At 44.4% G+C, this 20,590-nt stretch overlaps 2 protein-coding genes across 2 annotated transcripts; one reads left to right on the forward strand and one right to left on the reverse strand.

Moving 5' to 3' along the window:
• The first annotated feature begins 808 nt into the window (after window positions 1-808).
• On the forward strand, window positions 809-2,164 carry LOC125506006 (transcription factor RSL2-like). The gene is made up of 4 exons (XM_048670890.1): window positions 809-1,097; window positions 1,193-1,258; window positions 1,376-1,441; window positions 1,537-2,164. The coding sequence occupies exons 1-4, from the start codon at window positions 900-902 to the stop codon at window positions 1,624-1,626; spliced, it is 420 nt and encodes a 139-aa protein (XP_048526847.1). The 5' UTR covers window positions 809-899; the 3' UTR covers window positions 1,627-2,164.
• Window positions 2,165-4,911: 2,747 nt separating this feature from the next.
• Window positions 4,912-13,338, reverse strand: LOC125510688 (mitogen-activated protein kinase kinase kinase 5-like). Its single transcript, XM_048675938.1, has 11 exons — window positions 12,790-13,338; window positions 11,201-11,851; window positions 11,040-11,127; window positions 10,669-10,731; window positions 10,425-10,588; window positions 10,026-10,101; window positions 9,483-9,542; window positions 6,444-6,563; window positions 5,736-5,945; window positions 5,577-5,656; window positions 4,912-5,463 (listed from the first exon to the last, which is right to left on the reverse strand). The coding sequence occupies exons 1-11, from the start codon at window positions 13,305-13,307 to the stop codon at window positions 5,238-5,240; spliced, it is 2,256 nt and encodes a 751-aa protein (XP_048531895.1). The 5' UTR covers window positions 13,308-13,338; the 3' UTR covers window positions 4,912-5,237.
• Window positions 13,339-20,590: the final 7,252 nt, after the last annotated feature.

Below are 20,590 nucleotides of genomic sequence, written 5' to 3' on the forward strand. Positions count from 1 at the left end.
ATCTTACCAATCATTTCCCATTTTTCTCTTCGAGATGGTAGTATTTGTATACTACCACTAGTGTTTTCTCTTGAGACTTCTGACATTTTGCCGACCGAATCAGCCGTTACCCAGCTTGCACCTAGCACCAGCACTAGCAGCGCCTGAGCTGTGCAAGAAACAATTTTGAGCTCATCTCAACCTCAATGGCCATATATACGAGCACGTACGTACACACCGTCATCCACTTGCGTGCATGCTCCCTAGCTAGCTACTCCCTACAGTACGTCGCAGTGCAGCTAGCGTCCGTCTCTCCGTGCTTGCGTCGCACCATTCGCCTCGATCGCTTGGACAGTAGTACACAATGTTGCGGTTGCAGGCAGCTGCCGTCAGGTCGCAGGAGGCCGCGCGGTGGTCGCCATGCCACGCGCCGGACGAGGAGGAGTCGGAGATCGTGGCGCAGTTCCTGACGGCGCCGTACCCGTGCTTCGACGGCGGCTACGACTTCCTCGGCGAGCCCGACGTGTCGCTCGGGATCAACACGCTCTCCTACTGCGGCTCCATCGACCTCAACCTCTCCCGGAAGGAGGAGAGGGCCGGCAAGCGTGGTGGCAATGGCAACATGGTCCCCGGCCCTTCGCCCCCCGCTGGTCGCGGTCGCGTCCGCGCTGGTGCTGGTTACCTCCTCAGCGATCGCGACAGCAATGGCGACGGTGCCGCCGCAACGCCGAAGCGGAAGGTTTTTCAGGCCGGCCATGCCCATGATCAGGGAGGGGATCTTGGACGGCACAAGAAGAAGGCTCGAGCTGCAGATCACAAGGCATGGCGTAACGCAACTTCGATCGATAGCTATAGCTGAAGAGTTTACTTGCGTACCGTGGCGAGGGCGCGGGGCTGATTCAGTTTAATTGGCCGTGATCATGCAGGGGGAGAAGTCTGTCACATCCAAGACCAAGATGGCGCAGCAGAAGCGGCGATCCAGCAGCTACTGCTCGGACAACGAGTCCAATTGCTCCCAGGGGGACGGCGGCGAGGAGGCCAACGTCGCCGGCGGCGGCACCGTGAAAGTGCGGGCCGGCCGCGGGTCTGCGGCCGATCCCCAGAGCCTCTATGCGAAGGTGAGCTCAATGCATGTGCAGCCCCGCAGGTCAATTCAATACGACCGTTTCAGTGGATTGGTTCAGACTTCAGAGTTTTGTTCTGTCCAATGCAGAGAAGAAGGGAGAAGATTAACGACAGACTCCGAGTCCTGCAGAAGCTGGTGCCCAACGGAACCAAAGTAACTCTCGCGTACATACATTACATTTTGCAAAAGAAATTCAACTAGAGATTGCATTGGTTACTAATAAGTTGCTGCCTGCTAGTATGTTCTGACTGTTGTGACATATCTTGACAGGTGGATCTCAGCACTATGCTGGAGGAGGCAGTCCTCTACGTCAAGTTCTTGCAGCTACAGATCAAGGTAAGCATAATATTCATGGTTGTATTAGACCTTTCTTTCCTAGGAACTTTGTGTGATCTTGATGTCTCTTACCAGAAAGGTTGTTTCATGATCAGGTGCTCAGCTCTGACGAGATGTGGATGTACGCGCCGCTCGCTTACAGCGGCATGAGCTTCGGAATCGATCTGAGGATCACCCCTCAGTGATGAGCTTTTTCTTTTATTTAAGAAGAAAAAACCATGATGAACTTGACTCGCTTGATTTCCATCTCAACGAGGCGAAAACTAACCGTTCTGAAAGAGGATGAACTGTTAAGGACGATCCATGCTTACCAATGTAATACTGACGATGTTACAGAATTTCTGTACGATGGGTTTGCAGTTGTCTTCCTTTGCAAGAAGCCAAGAAGCAATTTTTCTGGTCACTCGCCAGCATGTCTCCACAAATCATGATCAAAGTCACAAATGCAAACGAGGCTTTGGTCTTCACAGGTCCTGCACTTTTGTAGTAGATCAGCAGAACGTGTGCCGCCGGGAATGCAAGTCCTTTTTAGTAGAGCACGTAGTAGGAGCTGCAGAAGACACGCATTATGTAATCACTGATATAATGTCAGAGTAGATTCCGTATTTTCTCCGGTTGATTATTGTTGATGAAAGGAGAGGAATAATACTATACTAGTTACACAAAATGTAAATTCCGCAATATCTCATAATGATGCATTGATGCATGTTGGCCAATTGTGTGCGTTGAGCAGTTGACAGTCAGAACTTTGTGCTGAAGTGTCAAAGATTAACGACCCATCAGTGATTCTCTTCCTCACTGACAATGCTACCTCGTAGAAACTCATGGGTATATGGGCTTAACACAATTCTCTTAAAAAAATTGTGGTGTAACATTTGAGTCAGCTGTCATATGTGTATGACAATTGACAAGTACTCCTTCTGTCTCAGAATGTAAGACGTTTTTGAGAGAAGTGCATATTACACCCCTCAACTCTAGCCCTAGTCTAATATACAACCCCCAACTCCAATACCATCTAGTTTACACCCCCCAACTCTCAAAACCAGGCGGAATTCAACCCTCCCCTCCCCGTTGACTGGTTTTGACCTGTTGACTGGGTGAACAGTAAATTCAAAAGAAATAAAAAATTAAAAAAAAATAATTTTGTTTTTTCACGGGTTGAAAAGTAAAATTTTAAAAAGTTCTAAATAAAAAAATTTAAAAAAGAAAATTGATTTTTAAAAATGTTGATTTTTTGTCCAGGTGAACAGTAAATTTCAGGAAAAAATTAAGAAAACAAAAATTTCTGAATTATATTTGCATGAAACAGTTAACAGTCGTGTACTGTTCGGGCTGATATATTTTTTTATTGAGAGACAACTGAAATGTCCAAACAAGCTGAAAATTGTCACAGACATCACGCGTTGAAAAATCGTCCACGCAAAAATAATTCGCTTTTTTTCAACTTTTTTTCGGAACTTACTGTTCACCCATTGGAAAAGCCAAAATATTTTTTGATTTTTTTGTTACTGTTCACCTAGTCAACATGTCAAAACCGGTCAACAGGAAGGGGAGGGTTGAATTCCGCCTGGTTTTGAGAGTTGGGGGTGTAAAGTAGATGGTATTGAAGTTGGGGGGTGTATATTAGACTAGGGCTAGAGTTGAGGAGTGTAATATGCACTTCTCTCGACGTTTTTTGACCTGTCTCGGAATGTAAGACGTTTTTTGACCTAACATTCTGAGACAGAGAGAGTAGACAAGAAATATCTGAATGTGAGTACCCCCTCCAATTTTATTAGCTTTGACTGAAGTCAAACGTTGTAAATTTTAACAAAGTTTGTAGAAAGCAATATGGACATTTACAATAACAAATTTATATGATATGAAAATATATTCAATGATGAATCAATGGTATTGATTTGATATTGTATATGTTAATATTTTTCTCTATAAACTTAGCAAAGTCCGTAAAGTTTGACTTCAAACAAAGGTAACATGCGGAGTAAATAAAAATAGATGGAGTATTAATTAAGGGTGATTGTATCTCAGTCCACCTAGGATCAGACCCTAGGATTGACTATGCGTCACACCGGCAGATTATTCTTCCAGCGGGAGGCAACATTTCCGTTGATAGTGAGAGTGTTGCGTGAAAATGTTTGCGTGATATCAGTGGCCGAGCTATCAAAAAAATGTTGGGCGGGCCGGATAGTACGTACAGTGCTACCAAATTAAAAATTAATGAATTACTGTGGGCTGCTTCATGTAAAACTTTATTTTGCTCCAGCCAAGGGCGGGCCATGGCCCTTTCAGCCTTGCTGAAGCTCCGCCGGTGCGTGATACTATAGTATCCATATGAGTTGTGTGTACATTGTACTCGGTATGTACAGGGTGTCTCTGCAAAAGAGGCCCGCGCATACAGCACGTGTCTCATATCTTCCAATCAACACTATGCCATCTCATTGTGGCACATTCAAGTCCCAACGAGGATCAGACAATTTCTATGTCGGCTGGCCCGACATTCATTACCAACAGTTAACATCTTACCCCCACACACAAAAAAACAGCTGACGTCTTATGACACAACAACATGGCAAGGGAGAGTCGTTGTGCAGTGTGCATGGAAGGGATTCTTGGCGCCATTCTCTGATCGAGTGTACACTCGATGGCGGATTGCGTGTGGTCATTGGTTGGCAAGGAGGTATCCGAGCATATGAACAAGATGCGACACCCATCCGCCAAGTTGTGGCTTTTTGCGATGATTGAATCTCATCTCATCAAGATCTGATGAAGATGTGTGTGACGCTTTTGGGCCATCTAGTATGCAAGGCCGAAGGTGATACACGAGGAAGCATTTCAAAGCCCTCCACTGACGTGTGCTTTTGTGCATAACTTTCTATCCAAGAAGCTACAATCAGCGGAGCACGTAAAAGGTCTCGGCTGTGCTCCGGCCATCAGCGGCGCGGGCACACCGATGGATACCACCTCCAGGAGGGTTTTGTGAAGCTTTTTTTCTTCAGGGGGGGGGGGGGGGGGGGTGGGGCGGGTGTTTGTGAAGCTGAATGTTGATGCTGCAGTCTGGAAGAATGAACAATGGGCACGGTTGCGGCAGCTGCTCACGACGCGCAAGGGCAATACCTGGGAGCCTCGGCCTTGCATTTGTGTTTCAGGGAGTCGACGATCCCGAGACGCTGGAGGCGATCGCTTGCCGTGAATCCATGACGTTGTATCATTTTATCATTATCGTGTCAATCACACTGCCAAAGGCTATTTCGTGGCTATGGAGAACGCATGTTCTACAGAGACACATAGATTTGCCTGGAACTTACATGCCACTGAAGATACAACTGCAAGTAGCCCATCGGGTGATGATAAATAAGCTCATCAAGCCAAGGGAGAATAACCAGCATGGACCTCGTGACCACAACAAATGAGCAAGCAATTACCACCACTGAACAATACACCATACGTTCCAATTTTGAACCCAGAGAGCACACACACAAACATTGTCTATCTTGATCTCCTGTTGCCAATTCACGCATATTATTACTCAAGACCCCCCCAAAAAATCATCAAAAATGATTACATCGAGGCATGATTACAACATGAACACCACACAGGCTACAACTACAACCCTAATGTCCTATGTGCTGGCAACAATCAGGAACATTAGCTATACCTACAGCTAACCCTAAACAATTTGCTACAAAGGGATCACCACATTTCCCCCGAAAATAAGCATACACATATCCCGTTGCAATCATTACCGAGGGGACGTTCTTTACATCGATACTTTACACGACTGCTTGCCCATCCTTCTTCAATATGAAAACATGTTTAATGATTCCTTTCCGTTAGGCCTCGGTAGTGGACTGGGCTGAGGGTATGCGATTGAAAAATGCATGCCGTTCGGTGTATTATGAGCTGAAGAACCAGAACTAGACTTATAACTCGTCGGTGGAGGGGACAAGCTATGAGTATCCAAGCTGGTTGGGGCGGTCAAACGATGACCCAATGACCCGGGACATCTAGAGCTGCTTGTTTCGCTGGTCGGAAGGCAATAAAAGAATAACAAGGTCAAGATCTGTAATAGTGCAAACCTTTCATGAACAGATCAAACATCAAATTACAGACAGAGAAGTGTGAAGAAAGTACACACCCGTTTGTATTTGTCTGTTTCCCTCTCACACAAGGCTCAGTCTTCCAGGACTTCTTTTCTCTTGAACAGTGTCCAGCATCCTGGCATTAACATGAAAAGTCATGAACGTCCACAAAAATCTCGAAACTCAAGGGGATACAGCAACTGAGGCAAGCTTACTGGGGATTTATTTCCTGCAGGAGAATGTACAGAAACGTGCTGGCTGAAGTGATTTGAATTTTGGATGAATGGGTGTTCAAGCAGCTTGCTTGCTGTAGGTCTCTCAGACGGGATTCTCTTGAAGCAGCCTTTCAGAAAATCCTTCCCTTCTGATGATAAATTATCTGGAATTGGTGGGTCTTTATTCAACACCTTAAACATTGCGGCAGGCTGTTGCACCACAGACAAGCAGATTCCATGCTTCAGAATCCCAAGACAGGGAAGGGAAATACCCAAATGTTGACATACTTCCTCCGTTTTTATTTAGTCCGCATGTTAACTTTGACTGAAGTCAAACTTTATAAAGTTTGACCAAGTTCATAGAAAATAATACGAACATTTACAGCAAAAAATGAATATGATGTGAAAATATATTCAATGATGAATCTATGGTATTGATTTGGTATTGTATATGTTAATATTTTTCTCTATAAACTTGGTCAAAGTTTGTAAAGTTTCACTTTAGAAAAAGCTAATATGTGGAGTAAATAAAAAACGGAGGGAGTACATTACTTCTCCATTCGCAATTTTATTTAGACCAATGTGTGGCAATTATCATCATTCATATACAAAACTAACTAATGAGAAGCGAGCTACCCTAATTACATAAGTCCAACTCATACAACACATCCTGATTTTACAAAACGGACAAAGGTTTGAATTATTTACCCCTTCAAGACCACTCCAAGGAGGCTTGCCGGTGAACATCTCAATAATTGTGCAACCGAGGCTCCAGATATCAACAGCAAGATCGTAGCCTACATCTTTGACAAGTGTAGCCTGGACAACCTGGGATACAAATGTGCAAGTGTGACTGTGCCATATAAGCAATGACCAATGAGATGCAGCTTACAGCTCTATGAAACAAACCAAAAGGCAAAACCAAAGAATTTGTAAATCTAAATGCCAACTTAGCAGTATGCCCAATGATGTGATTCTACAGTAAAATATCCATTCAAACTAAATGATTTCATATCAAACAAGAGTGCAAACCAAAAATGCTATCAGATTTAGAAGAAAAAAAACACTTTGCAATCTTGAACTACTGCACAAGACACAAGTTAACATTTCACTTTGAACCTGTAAACTGCTTATTTCAACCATAAATTGTGAAATCGGTGTTTTCTTGCCCTTTTACGGTAGTTCAGGGTTCAAGACTGGAAATAAATGGTTTACGAATTTAAGGTTGAAACGTGAACTTCTGTAGTTTAAGGATGTTATTAAGTGGATGTTCTTTCTTAATTTCAAGACATATAAAGTTAGTAAAGGTCGTCACAAAATCTAATCTATGTGGGATGATAAGCATCCCCTGAGCATATTGTTCACATGTTTAAGTTATTGGCGTGATTTTATGGAAATTATAATACCTTAGGCAGGCTGAATGTTCGAGAAATCAGCTCTCTTAGGTGCTGTAGCAAACACATTGCATGAAAATAAAGTTCCATTAAATGCATGAATCGCTTTTGAGAATTTGGAACATCTGCTTTTCTTGCCTGAGCGCCATGTCCACAAGAAGACTACATGAAATGGATGTAAGCATTTTTGGTGGGCTACACACAGTTTCTCTGCTAGAGAAGTCATTATTTTACATTGCGCAAATGCAGTTCAATCTTTAAATGTTAAAAATTATTGGCATGGCTAGACAGGATAGGTATCAACCACTTGGTCAAACCTAATCAGAGAACCGAACTCACACCATCTCAAGTGCTTTAGTCCCAAAATCATCCACCTGCAGGTACTAACGGTTGAGAACTTGCCATGGCCTCAATGCAGGCCCAGGGGAATATGCTGTAAATACCTTGCTGGCATTGTCAGTGTGATGTCCACCTCTAGCAGACCTTTTCAAGGTGTTGTCACATGCCATCAATGCAGCACAGGCTATAACCATGTTGGTCTTCCTCATGCGCAATGAGACGATGACTGCACTAAAGCATCATTCCTTTAGGAGTCAAGCTTCATGGTTCAGTAAAAATTCAGTTTCAGCAGCAAGCTTTCGGCAAGTTTCGTGTATCAACAAACTCAGGTTTCAGGTTTCACGAGAACCGAGCGCTAGCTCGGTGGCTAGAGTTTACAGTGGTAAACTCACCGACCAGCGTTCGAACCTGTGGGGTGCTATCTGCGTGAAATCCGCAGAAAGGTCTCATCTTCTATCTAACAATGTGCAGTTAAGGGAGGGATCCGTTCCCCTTTAACCACGTTTTTTGTTTCAGATTTTGCTACTGCGTTACAAGAATGTTTCAGGCTTCAGAACAAAGTTCTAACATATGGGTTTCAAAACCTACAACAGGGTAGCAAGTTCATGTGGATTTCAGCAAGTTTCAGATCCCTGGAATTGAGCTATCATGTAGTTGTCAGAAAGTTTTGACAAAGTTTCAGGAGGTTTTGAGCTAGTTTCAGTTAATTACTCACAAGGAAACAGTAGGGTAGACCCCTGTGGTTAAATTTCTCTTAAGATAACGTATTTACAGCCATTTTACAAGGGTGAAGCTGCATATCGACCGCGGTGACCTCAAGACTGAGGGTGTGTGAGAAGAGAAGCAAAAAGCATACATCATAACAGAAGCTCCATTAAGAGTGACTATCTACACAGCCATGGTGGTTCCCAAATCTTTTCACGAACATGCAGGAGAGCTGGACGTGAATATATTAAGCAAGAAAGAGTTTACAACGACCCAATATATGAAAACAACCTCCCTTATACAGAACCTAGAGAGAGGAAACTACAGAGACAAAAAAAACGACCTCCTCACTAAACAGAAGATTTTATCCATCACTCTTAGCTGGCTCTGACAGCCATCAACAACCTGTACTTATCCTTGATATCGCCGTATGTGTTGAAGGTTGTGGAACTCGTGATTGAAGATTCCACCATTGAGTTCCTTCTGAATCCTCCTGGTGGTGCCCAAATCTGACTCAGAAGAGGCAGTAGCGATTGCGGTCCAGCATGAAAGTGTGAAGGAGACACAGGTAAAGGTGGATGGAGGAGTGTGATGCCGTCACCATCATCCTTTATTTCTTGGAAACAACATCACGACATCCAACACGAGGTATGGAGTAGGCGTGTCAATCCTACATGGCAGAGGAAAGACAGCGAGGGTGCCGGAACCGAACCGAACCAAGTGCTGCATTGCCATTGACTTGGAGTTGTGGGTAGCCAGTAGTTTTGGAAGTGGGATGAATGTATATAGGACAAATCCCATTGTTGGGTGGATCAAACAAACCTTATTGAAATGCCCAGTTGGGTGGGACTATCAATGTATCACCTTCCGATAGTTTTTTTCTAAACGAAATGTGAAACTGATGGAACAATTCAAGGCCCCTAGATGTGTTTTTGCCTTTTTGGTATGCAAAAAGGTGATTCTAGCTCCAACTGAAGAAGCCTAAGAGTGGAGGTAGCCCTATTTGGTCTAACAGACCCAGCTACAACCTGGAACCTTTCGATGAGCACGAGACTCGCTAAAACAGGCTTAACTGCTTTATATGTGTTCCTAAGTAGTGCAGTGGACTAATGCATTACATTTACATGGTATCCAACAGAAACTGTGATGCAGTTTACTTTGGCTGTCGTCAACAAATTAGAACGCACAAGTATTTTCTGCACGTCAGTAAATAAAACAATGCCTACTACGCTTGAGAATCCGAAATTAACCTTACCATGATGAGGAAAAAGGAAAACTATGATTAATATAAAGACTAACTAGTTCGCACCTCAGGGGCCATCCAGTATGGTGTTCCTTTCAGTGAAAGATTTGGAGCTGCAGTGCTCAACTGAAAAGAAGAAGAAACAGTCAAGCAAATTAATTACAAAAGTAGCACCATGGCAAATAAGAAAAACCTGAAAGCGCAGGTCCAAGAGAAAAATAAACGGTGTAATAGTAAATTCATTGCCTCTCAGGGTATGCACTAAAAATATAACTATAGAAGTAAGGAATACCAAAGTTAATGTCATATCAAACTACTTCGAAATAATAACCAATGGTCCAATCCAACTAAGAAATATTGAAATGTTTTACCAAGTACTCATATCAAATGTCAAAATTACGATTAACAGCTTATGGCAGACATAATGCTCAGGTGGTCATAATGCGACGTAAAATTAAAGGTAGGCAAATGTTCATCTGTGTCTAATCCTTCTCAAAGTGACTACTGAGTACTTCGAGCCGACGAGACATTAAAGTGACTACTAAGTACTTATGTGCAAAGTGCCAGTGCTGTCAAAAATTATAAGCCAAGACGCAAAGTGGAACTCACATGCTTAGCCATTCCAAAGTCTGCCAATTTAACCACGCCATTGACATCAACAAGCAAATTTGCTCCTTTAATGTCCCTGCAAAAGTATAATAATGTTATCTACATCCATCATCCATGTGTCATTTTAGCCAACCAATACTTGCTAACAGACAATAATGGGATCAGAATCAGCCCTTGAGATGTGGATAGAGCTGTACAAGAGGCTCAAGAAAACAAAATGAACTGAATGCAAAATAAAGTTGGAAGGGAAAAATAGGACCAAGCAATCTGACAAATGGTATAAGGGAAAAACAAGAGATAATGTAAAAAACTGAACAAAGGTTAGGTTCAGAAAGTTAGGAAACAGCCAGTGGCGAACAATTATCAGATAAAGAACAAATAATGAAAAAGAAAAATTACCTATGCATAATTTTTTGGCTATGGAGGAAAGCAAGACCGTTAAGGATATGGCGAGTGAAGTTGCGGACAACTGATTCTGTCATTGCACCACAATGTTTACTAATGTACTTATTAATTGAACCCGGATGAACATATTCCAGGTATATGTAGAATCTATCTTCAGTCTGCAAGGTGCCCATATCACCGTTAATAGCAAAATTATATAGCACTGTTAATTCCCTCGGTGTGGGCAAGTAGAACTTACAGTTTCACTGCCGTAGTACTGCACTATGTTTTCATGCTTAAATTGGCTAAGGAATTTAATTTCCTGAAACAAAGGTGATGAGCAATCAGACGAAGTGCATAATTGCATGATCCTTAGATAGCATAAGAAAATAGTGGTATACAGTTATTACCCAACCAAGTTCAGAAAAATGAAACAAGTATGGTCAGAGTTTTACATATACTTAAGAAGTATTGTATAGTGGTAAAAGGAAGACAAACCAAATGTGAGCATAAGTAAAAATATGCTTCTTAATCCTCAACAAGAAAAGAGAACATTAAACAATCACATTGAACAAGACTAATGATCTCCATAAGCAGAAATAAGCAACATCAAAACAAGTATGGCCGAACCTGTTCCAATTGCTTCAAAGACTCAACTGATTTTGCGTCATCAGGAATTATGTTAACCTCTTTCATGGCACAAAGAGCTCCGGTGTGCCTGTATGTTGGTGTGATGGTATGTTCAAAATTTAGAGAAGCGATTACTACAATAAAAATGAAATATAACATACCTATTGGTAGCTTCATATACACAGCCATATGTGCCACTGCCGATGAGCTTCCTTTTTTGCCACTGACCAGCCATTGAGGGTGTCTCGACTTTTGGAACTGACGGGTGGCCAAAATTTGTTTGCTTTGGGCTCATTGAAACAGGAGGAAGAGGTAATGGGTGAAGATTGGCACTCAGATTGCCCTCAGGACGAGAAGTGTGGTTCTCTGGGAACAAGTTTGTATGCATTGGTGATGGAGGTGCACTTGGGTATCTTGATCTAAGAGCAGGACTTCTCAAAGGACTAGAGCGAGGAGATCGCTCCTGGCCACCCACAAATTTTTCAGGTGAGGTGGAAGGGGGTGAAGATCCTGATTGATCTGAAGACCATGGTGATGGTGCTGACAATATATTGCTACCTTGGATGGATATTGCAGCAGATGAGAAGTCTACATTACTCAACCTTCGAGGACTCTGTACAGGACTTGAAAACCCGCTGCTCGGGGCACTTTTAGCAGGAATATTCAACCTAAAGTTCAAAGTTTCAGTTGGACCATCCTGGAACTTCTCTTTATATGTCTTTCTCCGTTGGCCACAGGTGGCCCCATGTGTGCCAGCTGACCGTAAGTCATTGTGCTCGTGAACCTTTTGAACAGTTTGGTGGGGCATAAATCTATCACCGGAGACATTAACAACATCAGAAACATGGATATGGAGTTAATCTGATCAGTGTGGCATGACAACAGTTTTTTTTTAATAATCATGTTCATGTACAATCTTCTTTACTAGCAGCTTCATGGAAGTTAATCAAAGCAAATTACACTTCACTGACTTCAGTACTGAAACAATCTCAGTCACTCATCAGTTAAAAATCACAATCTGAGCCAGCCTTTTTTTCATGTCAAGATCTAATAAACTGGCAAGTAGCTTAACCAAGCATCATCAAGTAAAAATGTTATGGGGTATCATAGCACCAAACAGCAAATTGTCTCAACTCGTTCTGGGGGTCCAAAACCACAATAACTCTTCGTGACATATCATCCAATTTTTGCTAAGGTGCTATGATCTCCTGGTCATAAGCTAATAAGTTCACAGAAAGCCTAAAACCCTCTTGGTAGAATGCAACTATGCAGCAATGTATGTCTGAAGCCCTAATCCAAGCTAATTTCAGACCGTCAACATGGTTAGACTATAGCAAAGGCCATCTTCCCTGGTCATCTTATTGTTCACCTAAACTGTTCTCACCAACCTCAAAACATTCTGCCCTGCAAAGTGGTCGAAATGCTACTAGTGTGGCAGTTTTAGTATATAGTGTCATGTGTCATGCCTTCTTATATGCCCATATTGTTGGTAACCCCAACCTCATTCAGAAATCACTGCTAGTGGCCTCCTTGCTAACACCCTAATCGCTTCATCAGTACTAAAACAGAACTAACAAGGTTATGCTGTTTATACGAACTTGAACGGCAAAGGAAGGAAGCTTGAAGCATGTACTAAACTAGTACTCCCTCCGTCCAAATAAGTGACTCAACTTTGTACTAAAGTTAGTACAAAGTTGAGTCACTTATTTTGGAACGGAGGAAGTACAAAACAAACAAAATGCATCCCCACCTTGGAAACGTGGACGGCCTCTCCCCTCCAGTCTCTGCAACCCCCAGGAACTCGGCCGACCCGTTGCAATCCCCGTCGAACATCCTCGGGGAGGGGAGCGGCCTCCCAGGCCCTCGGCACGGCGAGTCGTCATGGTGGGGCAGCGGCAGAGGGTGCGGCAGCAGCATGGGCGTGGACGACGACCTGGCCGGCGCCGCCTCCATCATGCTGCTAGGGGACCTCGAGATCGGCGTGGAGCTGGCGGTGGCGAGCCCGGACCAGACCGCGTCTCTCCTGGCGGGGTAGGAGGAGGAGGAGGGCGGGGCGGCGTGCGGGTCGTCGAGGCGGAGCGCGGAGGCCCCGACCTCGATGTCGTCGACATGGCGCAGGCGGTGCTGCCTGGTGAGGCGGGGCAGGTGGTCGGGGTCGCCGGCGCCGCCGTGGCGGGGGATGCGGGAGGTGGAGGCGCGGGCGGGGGAGGCGGGCGTGGAGGCGGAAGCGGAGGAGGGGCGGTGGGCGGAGCGCTTCCACCAGGGCATCGGGAAGGGGGGAGGGCAGGGGAGGGGCTTATGGGGGGCCGCGGACGAAACCCTAGCTAGTGGCCACAGGTGGTAATGGCGGGGTGGGGGTGGGGGTGGGGGGAGGTGGGGAGGGGATCGGTGGCTGGAGACGACGACCCCCGCCATTTTGGCTTTTGTTTTCTCCTTTCTCGCGAGGGGGGGAGGGACCGGGCGGGGAGTTGGTTTGCTCTCTCGGCTATTCTTTTTTCCTCCACTCAGGTTTGGCCGGGGCCACGCGGCTTAGGGAAGAAGTCCAGCGAGTCAATGTCTCCGGTTACACGTCGCGCACTGCACGCGGCCTGCCCTTCCTTCCCCGTTCCGTTGAGTTTCTCCGTTTCTTCCGTCTGCCTACTCGCTTCCGTTTGGCCTGACGGTCTTTTCTTACAAGTAAATTGCACACATTTTTTTCTCTCTTGATTGATGATGTGATGAAGAACGCAAGCGTTTCATCACCTTGTTGACACGGGTGCACCGGAGAGATGTCAATCGGGACGCATCGGAGAAGTCTTCGGACGCTGATTGGCTGACTTTGAGTGTTGACTTTGTCCTCTCATGGATGCACGATACAATACAATATATGTCCCATTTCGGTACGGCGTGGCATAGGCACCGTTGATCAGCTCTGTTTTACAGCCAGATGCATGAGGTAAATATTGATTTCATATCTATAAGGGCATTCGTACTGCCTCGGTTCTTTTTTGGGGTATCCTTCTCGTGTGATTAACATACTCTTAATTTCTTTTTCTTTTTTATTGAGTCATAGGAACCATTGTACTGTTAAGTGGGGTCCAAGTGAACAAATTCAGAGTGACTGATGTGATGTTCAACCAAAATCCTATGTCTTCGAGCGAAGACAATGAAAGTAAATCTTATCCAGAGCTGGATGAGTCAGCTTTACTTGTAGCCCAAGTCAAGCTGTCGCGTTGTTTGAAATCTGACCATTGGACACGTGTCGGTTCCTTAGTGACCCGGGGTCATTTCGGACATATCATGTTGGGTTGCCTCCTGGCTATGAATAGCCCACCCCCTACACCATAAATTGGTGGCTGCTCAGAGTGAGTGCATGACTTTTGTTGTTTGAGAGCAACCCACCTCTGAAGCCTTTGAGAAAGAGATCCTTGCGAGGACAAAGCCCAAAACATCCTGATACGTCCATTTTGCGTCATGCTTTTATATCGATATTTATTGCATTATGGGCTGCTATTACACATTATGTCACAATACTTATGCCTCTCTTATTTTACAAGGTTTACATGAAGAGGGGAAAGCCGGCAGCTGGAATTCTGGGCTGGAAAAGGAGCAAATATTAGAGACATATTCTGCACATCTCCAAAAGTCCTGAAACTCCACGGGAATTATTTTCAGAATATATAAAAAAATATTGGGCGAAAGAAGTACTAGAGGGGGCCACCCACCGTCCACGAGGGTGGGGGCGCGCCCTACCCCCCTGGGCGCGGCCCCCTACCTCATGGGCCCCTGGTGGCCCTCTGATGCCCATCTTTGGCTATATGGAGTCTTTCGTCGAGAAAAAAATCATAAGCGAGCTCATGGGACGAAACTCCGCCGCCACGAGACGGAACCAATCTAGGGCTCCAGCGGAGCTGTTCTGCCGGGGAAACTTCCCTCTGAGAGGGGGAAATCATCACCATCGTCATCACCAACGATCCTCTCATCGGGAGGGGGTCAATCTCCATCAACATCTTCACCAGCACCATCTCATATCGAACCCTAGTTCATCTCTTGTATCCAATCTTTGTATCCAAACCTCAGATTGGTGCCTATGGGTTGCTAGTAGTGTTGATTACTCCTTATAGTTGATGCTAGTTGGTTTACTTGGTGGAAGATCATATGTTCAGATCCATTATGCATATTAATACCCCTATGATTATGAACATGAATATGATTTGTGAGTAGCTACGTTTGTTCCTGAGAACATGGGAGAAGTCTTGCTATACGTAGTCATGTGAATTTGGTATTCGTTCGATATTTTGATGAGATGTATGTTTTCATCCCTCTAGTGATGTCATGTGAACGTCGACTACATGACACTTCACCATTGTTTGGGACTAGAGGAAGGCATTGGGAAGTAATAAGTAGATAATGGGTTGCTAGAGTGACAGAAGCTTCAACCCTAGTTTATGTGTTGCTTCGTAAGGGGCTGATTTGGATCCATATGTTTAATGCTATGGTTAGGTTTACCTTAATACTTCTGTTGTAGGTGCGGATGCTTGCAATAGGGGTTAATCATAAGTGGGATGCTTGTCCAAGTAAGGGCAGTACCCAAGCACCGCTCCACCCACATATCAAATTATCAAAGTACCGAACGCGAATCATATGAACGTGATGAAAACTAGCTTGACGATAATTCCCATGTGTCCTCGAGAGCGCTTTCCTTTATATAAGAGTTTGTCCAGGCTTATCCTTTACTACAAAAAGGATTGGGCCATCTTGCTGCACCTTATTTACTTTTATTACTTGTTACTCGTTACAAATTACCTTATCACAAAACTATCTGTTACCGATAATTTCAGTGCTTGCAGAGAATACCTTGCTGAAAACCACTTATCATTTCCTTCTACTCCTCATTGGGTTCGACACTCTTACTTATCGAAAAGGCTACGATAGATCCCCTACACTTGTGGGTCATCAAGACTCTTTTCTGGCGCCGTTGGCGGGGAGTGAAGCGCCTTTGGTAGGTGGAATTTGGTAAGGAAAAATTTATATAGTGTGCTGAAATTTACTGTCACTTGTTACTATGGAACATAATCCTTTGAGGGGCTTGTTCGGGGTATCTTCACCCTGACCAGTAGAGCAAAGAGTTTCTCCTCAACCTACTGAACCTACTGAAATTTTTTACTTTGAAATCCCGTCGGGTATGATAGAGAAACTGCTAGCTAATCCTTTTACAGGTGACGGAACATTACATCCCGATTTGCACCTAATCTATGTGGATGAAGTTTGTGGATTATTTAAGCTTGCAGGTATGCCCGAGGATGTTATCAAGAAGAAGGTATTCCCTTTATTTTTTAAGGGAGAGGCATTGACATGGTTTAGGCTATGTGATGATATGGGATCATGGAACTACAACTGATTGAAATTGGAATTTCATCAGAAGTTTTATCCTATGCATCTCGTTCATCGTGATCGTAATTATATATATAATTTTTGGCCTCGTGAAGGAGAAAGCATCGCTCAAGCTTGGGGGAGGCTTAAGTCAATGTTATATTCATGCCCCAATCATGAGCTCTCAAAAGAAATGATTATTCAAAAAAATTATGCTAGGCTTTCTCTCAGTAATCGCTCCATGCTCAATACTTCTTGTACTGGATCTTTTATGATGAGGAATATTGAATTCAAATGGGATTTATTGGAAAGAATTAAACACAACTCTGAAGATTGGGACCTCGACAAAGGTAAGGAGTCAGGTATAACACCTAAGTTTGATTGTGTTAAATCTTTTATGGATACCGATGCTTTCTGTGAATTTAGCACTAAATATGGACTTGACTCTGAGATAGTAGCTTCTTTCTGTGAATCCTTCGCTACTCATGTTGATCTCCCTAAGGATAAGTGGTTTAAATATAATCCTCCCATTGAAGTAAAAGTAGTTGCACCTATTAAAGTTGAAGAAAATACTATCACTTATAATGATCTTGTTGTTCCTACTGCTTATATTGAGAAACCACCTTTGCCCGTTAGAATAAAGGATCATGCTAAAGCTTCAACTGTGGTTCTTAAGAGTAATACTAGAACACCTACTCCCTCTGAGCAAATTAAAGTTTAACCTAGTGTTGCTAAGGTTAAAGATCTCTTGGCCGATAATATTGATGGGCATGTTATTTACCTCTGCAATGAATCTGCTAGAATTGCTAGACCTGATACTAAATATAAACATAGACCTGTTGTAGGCATGCCTGTTATTTCAGTTAAAATAGGAGATCATTGCTATCATGGCTTATGTGATACGGGTGCTAGTGAAAGTGCAATACCTCATTCCTTATACAAAGAAATTATGCATGATATTGCACCTACTGAGATAGAAGAGATAGATGTTACAATTAAGCTTGCCAATAGAGATACTATTTCACCAGTTGGGATTGTTAGAGATGTTGAAGTCTTGTGTGGGAAAGTTAAATATCCTGCTGATTTTCTTGTTCTTGGTTCCCCACAAGATGACTTTTGTCCCATTATATTTGGTAGTCCTGTTGGAAATATGCCCTAGAGGCAATAATAAAATGGTTATTATTATATTTCTTTGTTCATGATAATTGTCTATTGTTCATGCTATAATTGTGTTATCCGGAAATCGTAATACATGTGTGAATACATAGACCACAACACGTCCCTAGTGAGCCTCTAGTTGACTAGCTCGTTGATCAAAAGATAGTCATGGTTTCCTGACTATGGACATTGGATGTCATTGATAACGGGATCACATCATTAGGAGAATGATGTGATGGACGAGACCCAATCCTAAGCATAGCTCAAAGATCATGTAGTTCGTTTGCTATAGCTTTTCCGAATGTCAAGTATCATTTTCTTAGACCATGAGATTGTGCAACTCCCGGATACCGTAGGAGTGCTTTGGGTGTGCCAAGCGTCACAACGTAACTGGGTGACTATAAAGGTACACTACAGGTATCTCCGAAAGTGTCTGTTAGGTTGGCACGAATCGAGACTGGGATTTGTCACTTCGTATGACGGAGAGGTATCTCTGGGCCCACTCGGTAATGCATCATCATAATGAGCTCAATGTGACCAAGTGGTTGATCACGGGATCATGCATTACTGTACGAGTAAAGTGACTTACCGGTAACGAGATTGAACGAGGTATTGGGATATCGACAATCGAGTCTCGGGCAAGTAACGTACCGATTGAGAAAGGGAATTGTATACGGATTGATTGAATCCTCGACATCGTGGTTCATCCAATGAGATCATCGAGGAGCATGTGGGAGCCAACATGGGTATCCAGATCCCGCTGTTGGTTATTGACCGGAGAGTCATCTCGGTCATGTCTGCGTGTCTCTCGAACACGTAGGGTCTACACACTTAAGGTTCGGTGACGCTAGGGTTGTTGAGATATTAGTATACGGTAACCCGAAAGTTGTTCGGAGTTCCGGATGAGATCCCGGACATCACGAGGAGTTCCGGAATGGTCCGGAGGTGAAGAATTATATATAGGAAGTCAAGTTTCGGCCATCGGGAAAGTTTCGGGGGTACTCGGTATTGTACCGGGACCATCGGAAGGGTCCCGGGGGTCCCCCGAAACCCTAGCCCTCTTCTTCCTCCGTGCGCCGGACGTGTCCGCTGCACCCGCCGCCGCCACGTGGCACCTCCCCATACGCCCGGCCGCCTCTCTCCGCCGCCGGCCCGCCGAGCCCAGGCGGGGCCCCCGCGGCCCGCACCGCGCGCCGCCCGCCCCGATCGACCCCGCTGCCCGCAAGCGCCGGGCCGGAGCACGCCGCCGCCTCCACGCCGTCTCTCCGGTTCCGACGAGCTCCGCCACCGGACGCCACCGCGCCGCCGCAGGACGCCGCGCCGGCCGGAGTCGTCGCCGACCGCCTCGCCCCGCCGCCTCTCCGTCCACCGCCGCCGCAACGTCGCCGTCTCGCCGGTCGGCCAAGGCCCCAGCGAGCTCTCCTTCCTCCAGCAAGCTCTCGTCATCGGCGAGCTTCAGATCCGCCGCCGCTACAGTGCCCTTCGCCAGATCCGGATCGGGAGGCTACAGTAAAACCTAGGTTGACTTCGGAGTTTTCCCTAAGTCCTCAAATCTCAGATCCATATGCTCATGTTCATCGTGTCGTATCTCCTCATCCGTAGCTCCGATTTGGGAATATAGCATATCAAAATGTTCGTGTCAGAGAGTACATCATTTCATTCCATTGCATCATTTTCATTTGAGTTCATCTTGATGCCCGAAATGCTGTTAGAAGAGTGCTACTTGAGATAATTGTCAGATTTGCTACTCCATTTAGATATTTGTCATTTTTGCCATGATTATTGTGTGCATGATATGCCCTGGTGCTCTACACTTGTTTTGTTAAGGGTTTTTCCATCTTTCCAGAGGTGCAACCCATGTATTTTTGTGATGTGTGTGGTGACTAGCACGAGCTTGCAAAGTGAGGCACTTGGTAATGCTGATTTCAGGGACTTAGCATTTCCACTAAGTCCTTGAGCTGTTTATCTCATGTTGCCATATGTTCATGTTGTTTCCTAGTGATCCGTGCCTCTTTTGAGGATGATCAGTAAGGATGTTTTGTTAATCTTGTAGTGCTATATCCATCCATGTCTTTGTTTGCAATTATGGAGCACCCTAGCTTGAGTCAATCGAGCTCTACTTTTGCTACTTCGTGAATCTGGGCAGATTGTCTACTTGTTAGCGATTTTGCCGATGATGTTGTAGTTGATCCGTGCATGCTACGCTATTGTTCTTGCCATGTCTAGCTTGTATTTTGTGTATTCTTGATGGATGTATGCTTAGCTTTTCATGACTTGCTCCGTAGTGAGTGCATCGAGCTCGTAAACATGCCTACTTGAGATATGTTTCAGCATGTGCCAGTTTTCACTAAGTCTGAAAACTGATTATGCTTTTGCTATGTTCACATGCTTGCAATTATGTTTTCTGATCCCTTTTGGCTCAAGGTCACTAAGGGACTTTTGTTAAGCTTTTTGAGTAGCTCCATGCCATGTTTTACTTTGCTATGTTCAGGTCATGTAGCATGTGGTTTTGTTGATCGCGAGAGTGCTACCTGATCTGAGATTCCAGAGAAGTGTTAATTTCACTAAGTCTGAAATCTGTTTACCATATGCATTTTTGCCATGCTTGTTTGAACCTGTTAATGGATGAATTGTCCGTAGCTCAGTGCTAGACTTTTGTTAAGCATCTTGAATGCATCCCTGCCATGTATTTTGATGCCATGTTTGAGTGTTGTAGCATGTTCATCTCATTGCATTTAGATGGCTACTTGCTGTAAATCGCAGACCGGTGTCATATTTGAATCGCTTGCCATTTCCAAACCGTAACTCCGATTCCGACGTTCTTTATATCGTTTTCAAGAGATTTCATATCATCTTTCCAGTGGAACACTTGGATTTCCAAGTTGAGGCCAGGTCCATGCATCCCTTGTCAAATCTTGCATATGCATCCCGCATCGCATCCCGCATAGCATACCATGTTTGCATCATATTGTTTGATCCTTGCACGTGGTTGATTGTGTTCCGTTTGCTTGTTTGTCTTGTTTGGGTAGAGCCGGGAGACG

Source organism: Triticum urartu, chromosome 5 (genome assembly GCF_003073215.2).
Source record: "Triticum urartu cultivar G1812 chromosome 5, Tu2.1, whole genome shotgun sequence".
Taxonomy (NCBI): Eukaryota; Viridiplantae; Streptophyta; class Magnoliopsida; order Poales; family Poaceae; genus Triticum; species Triticum urartu.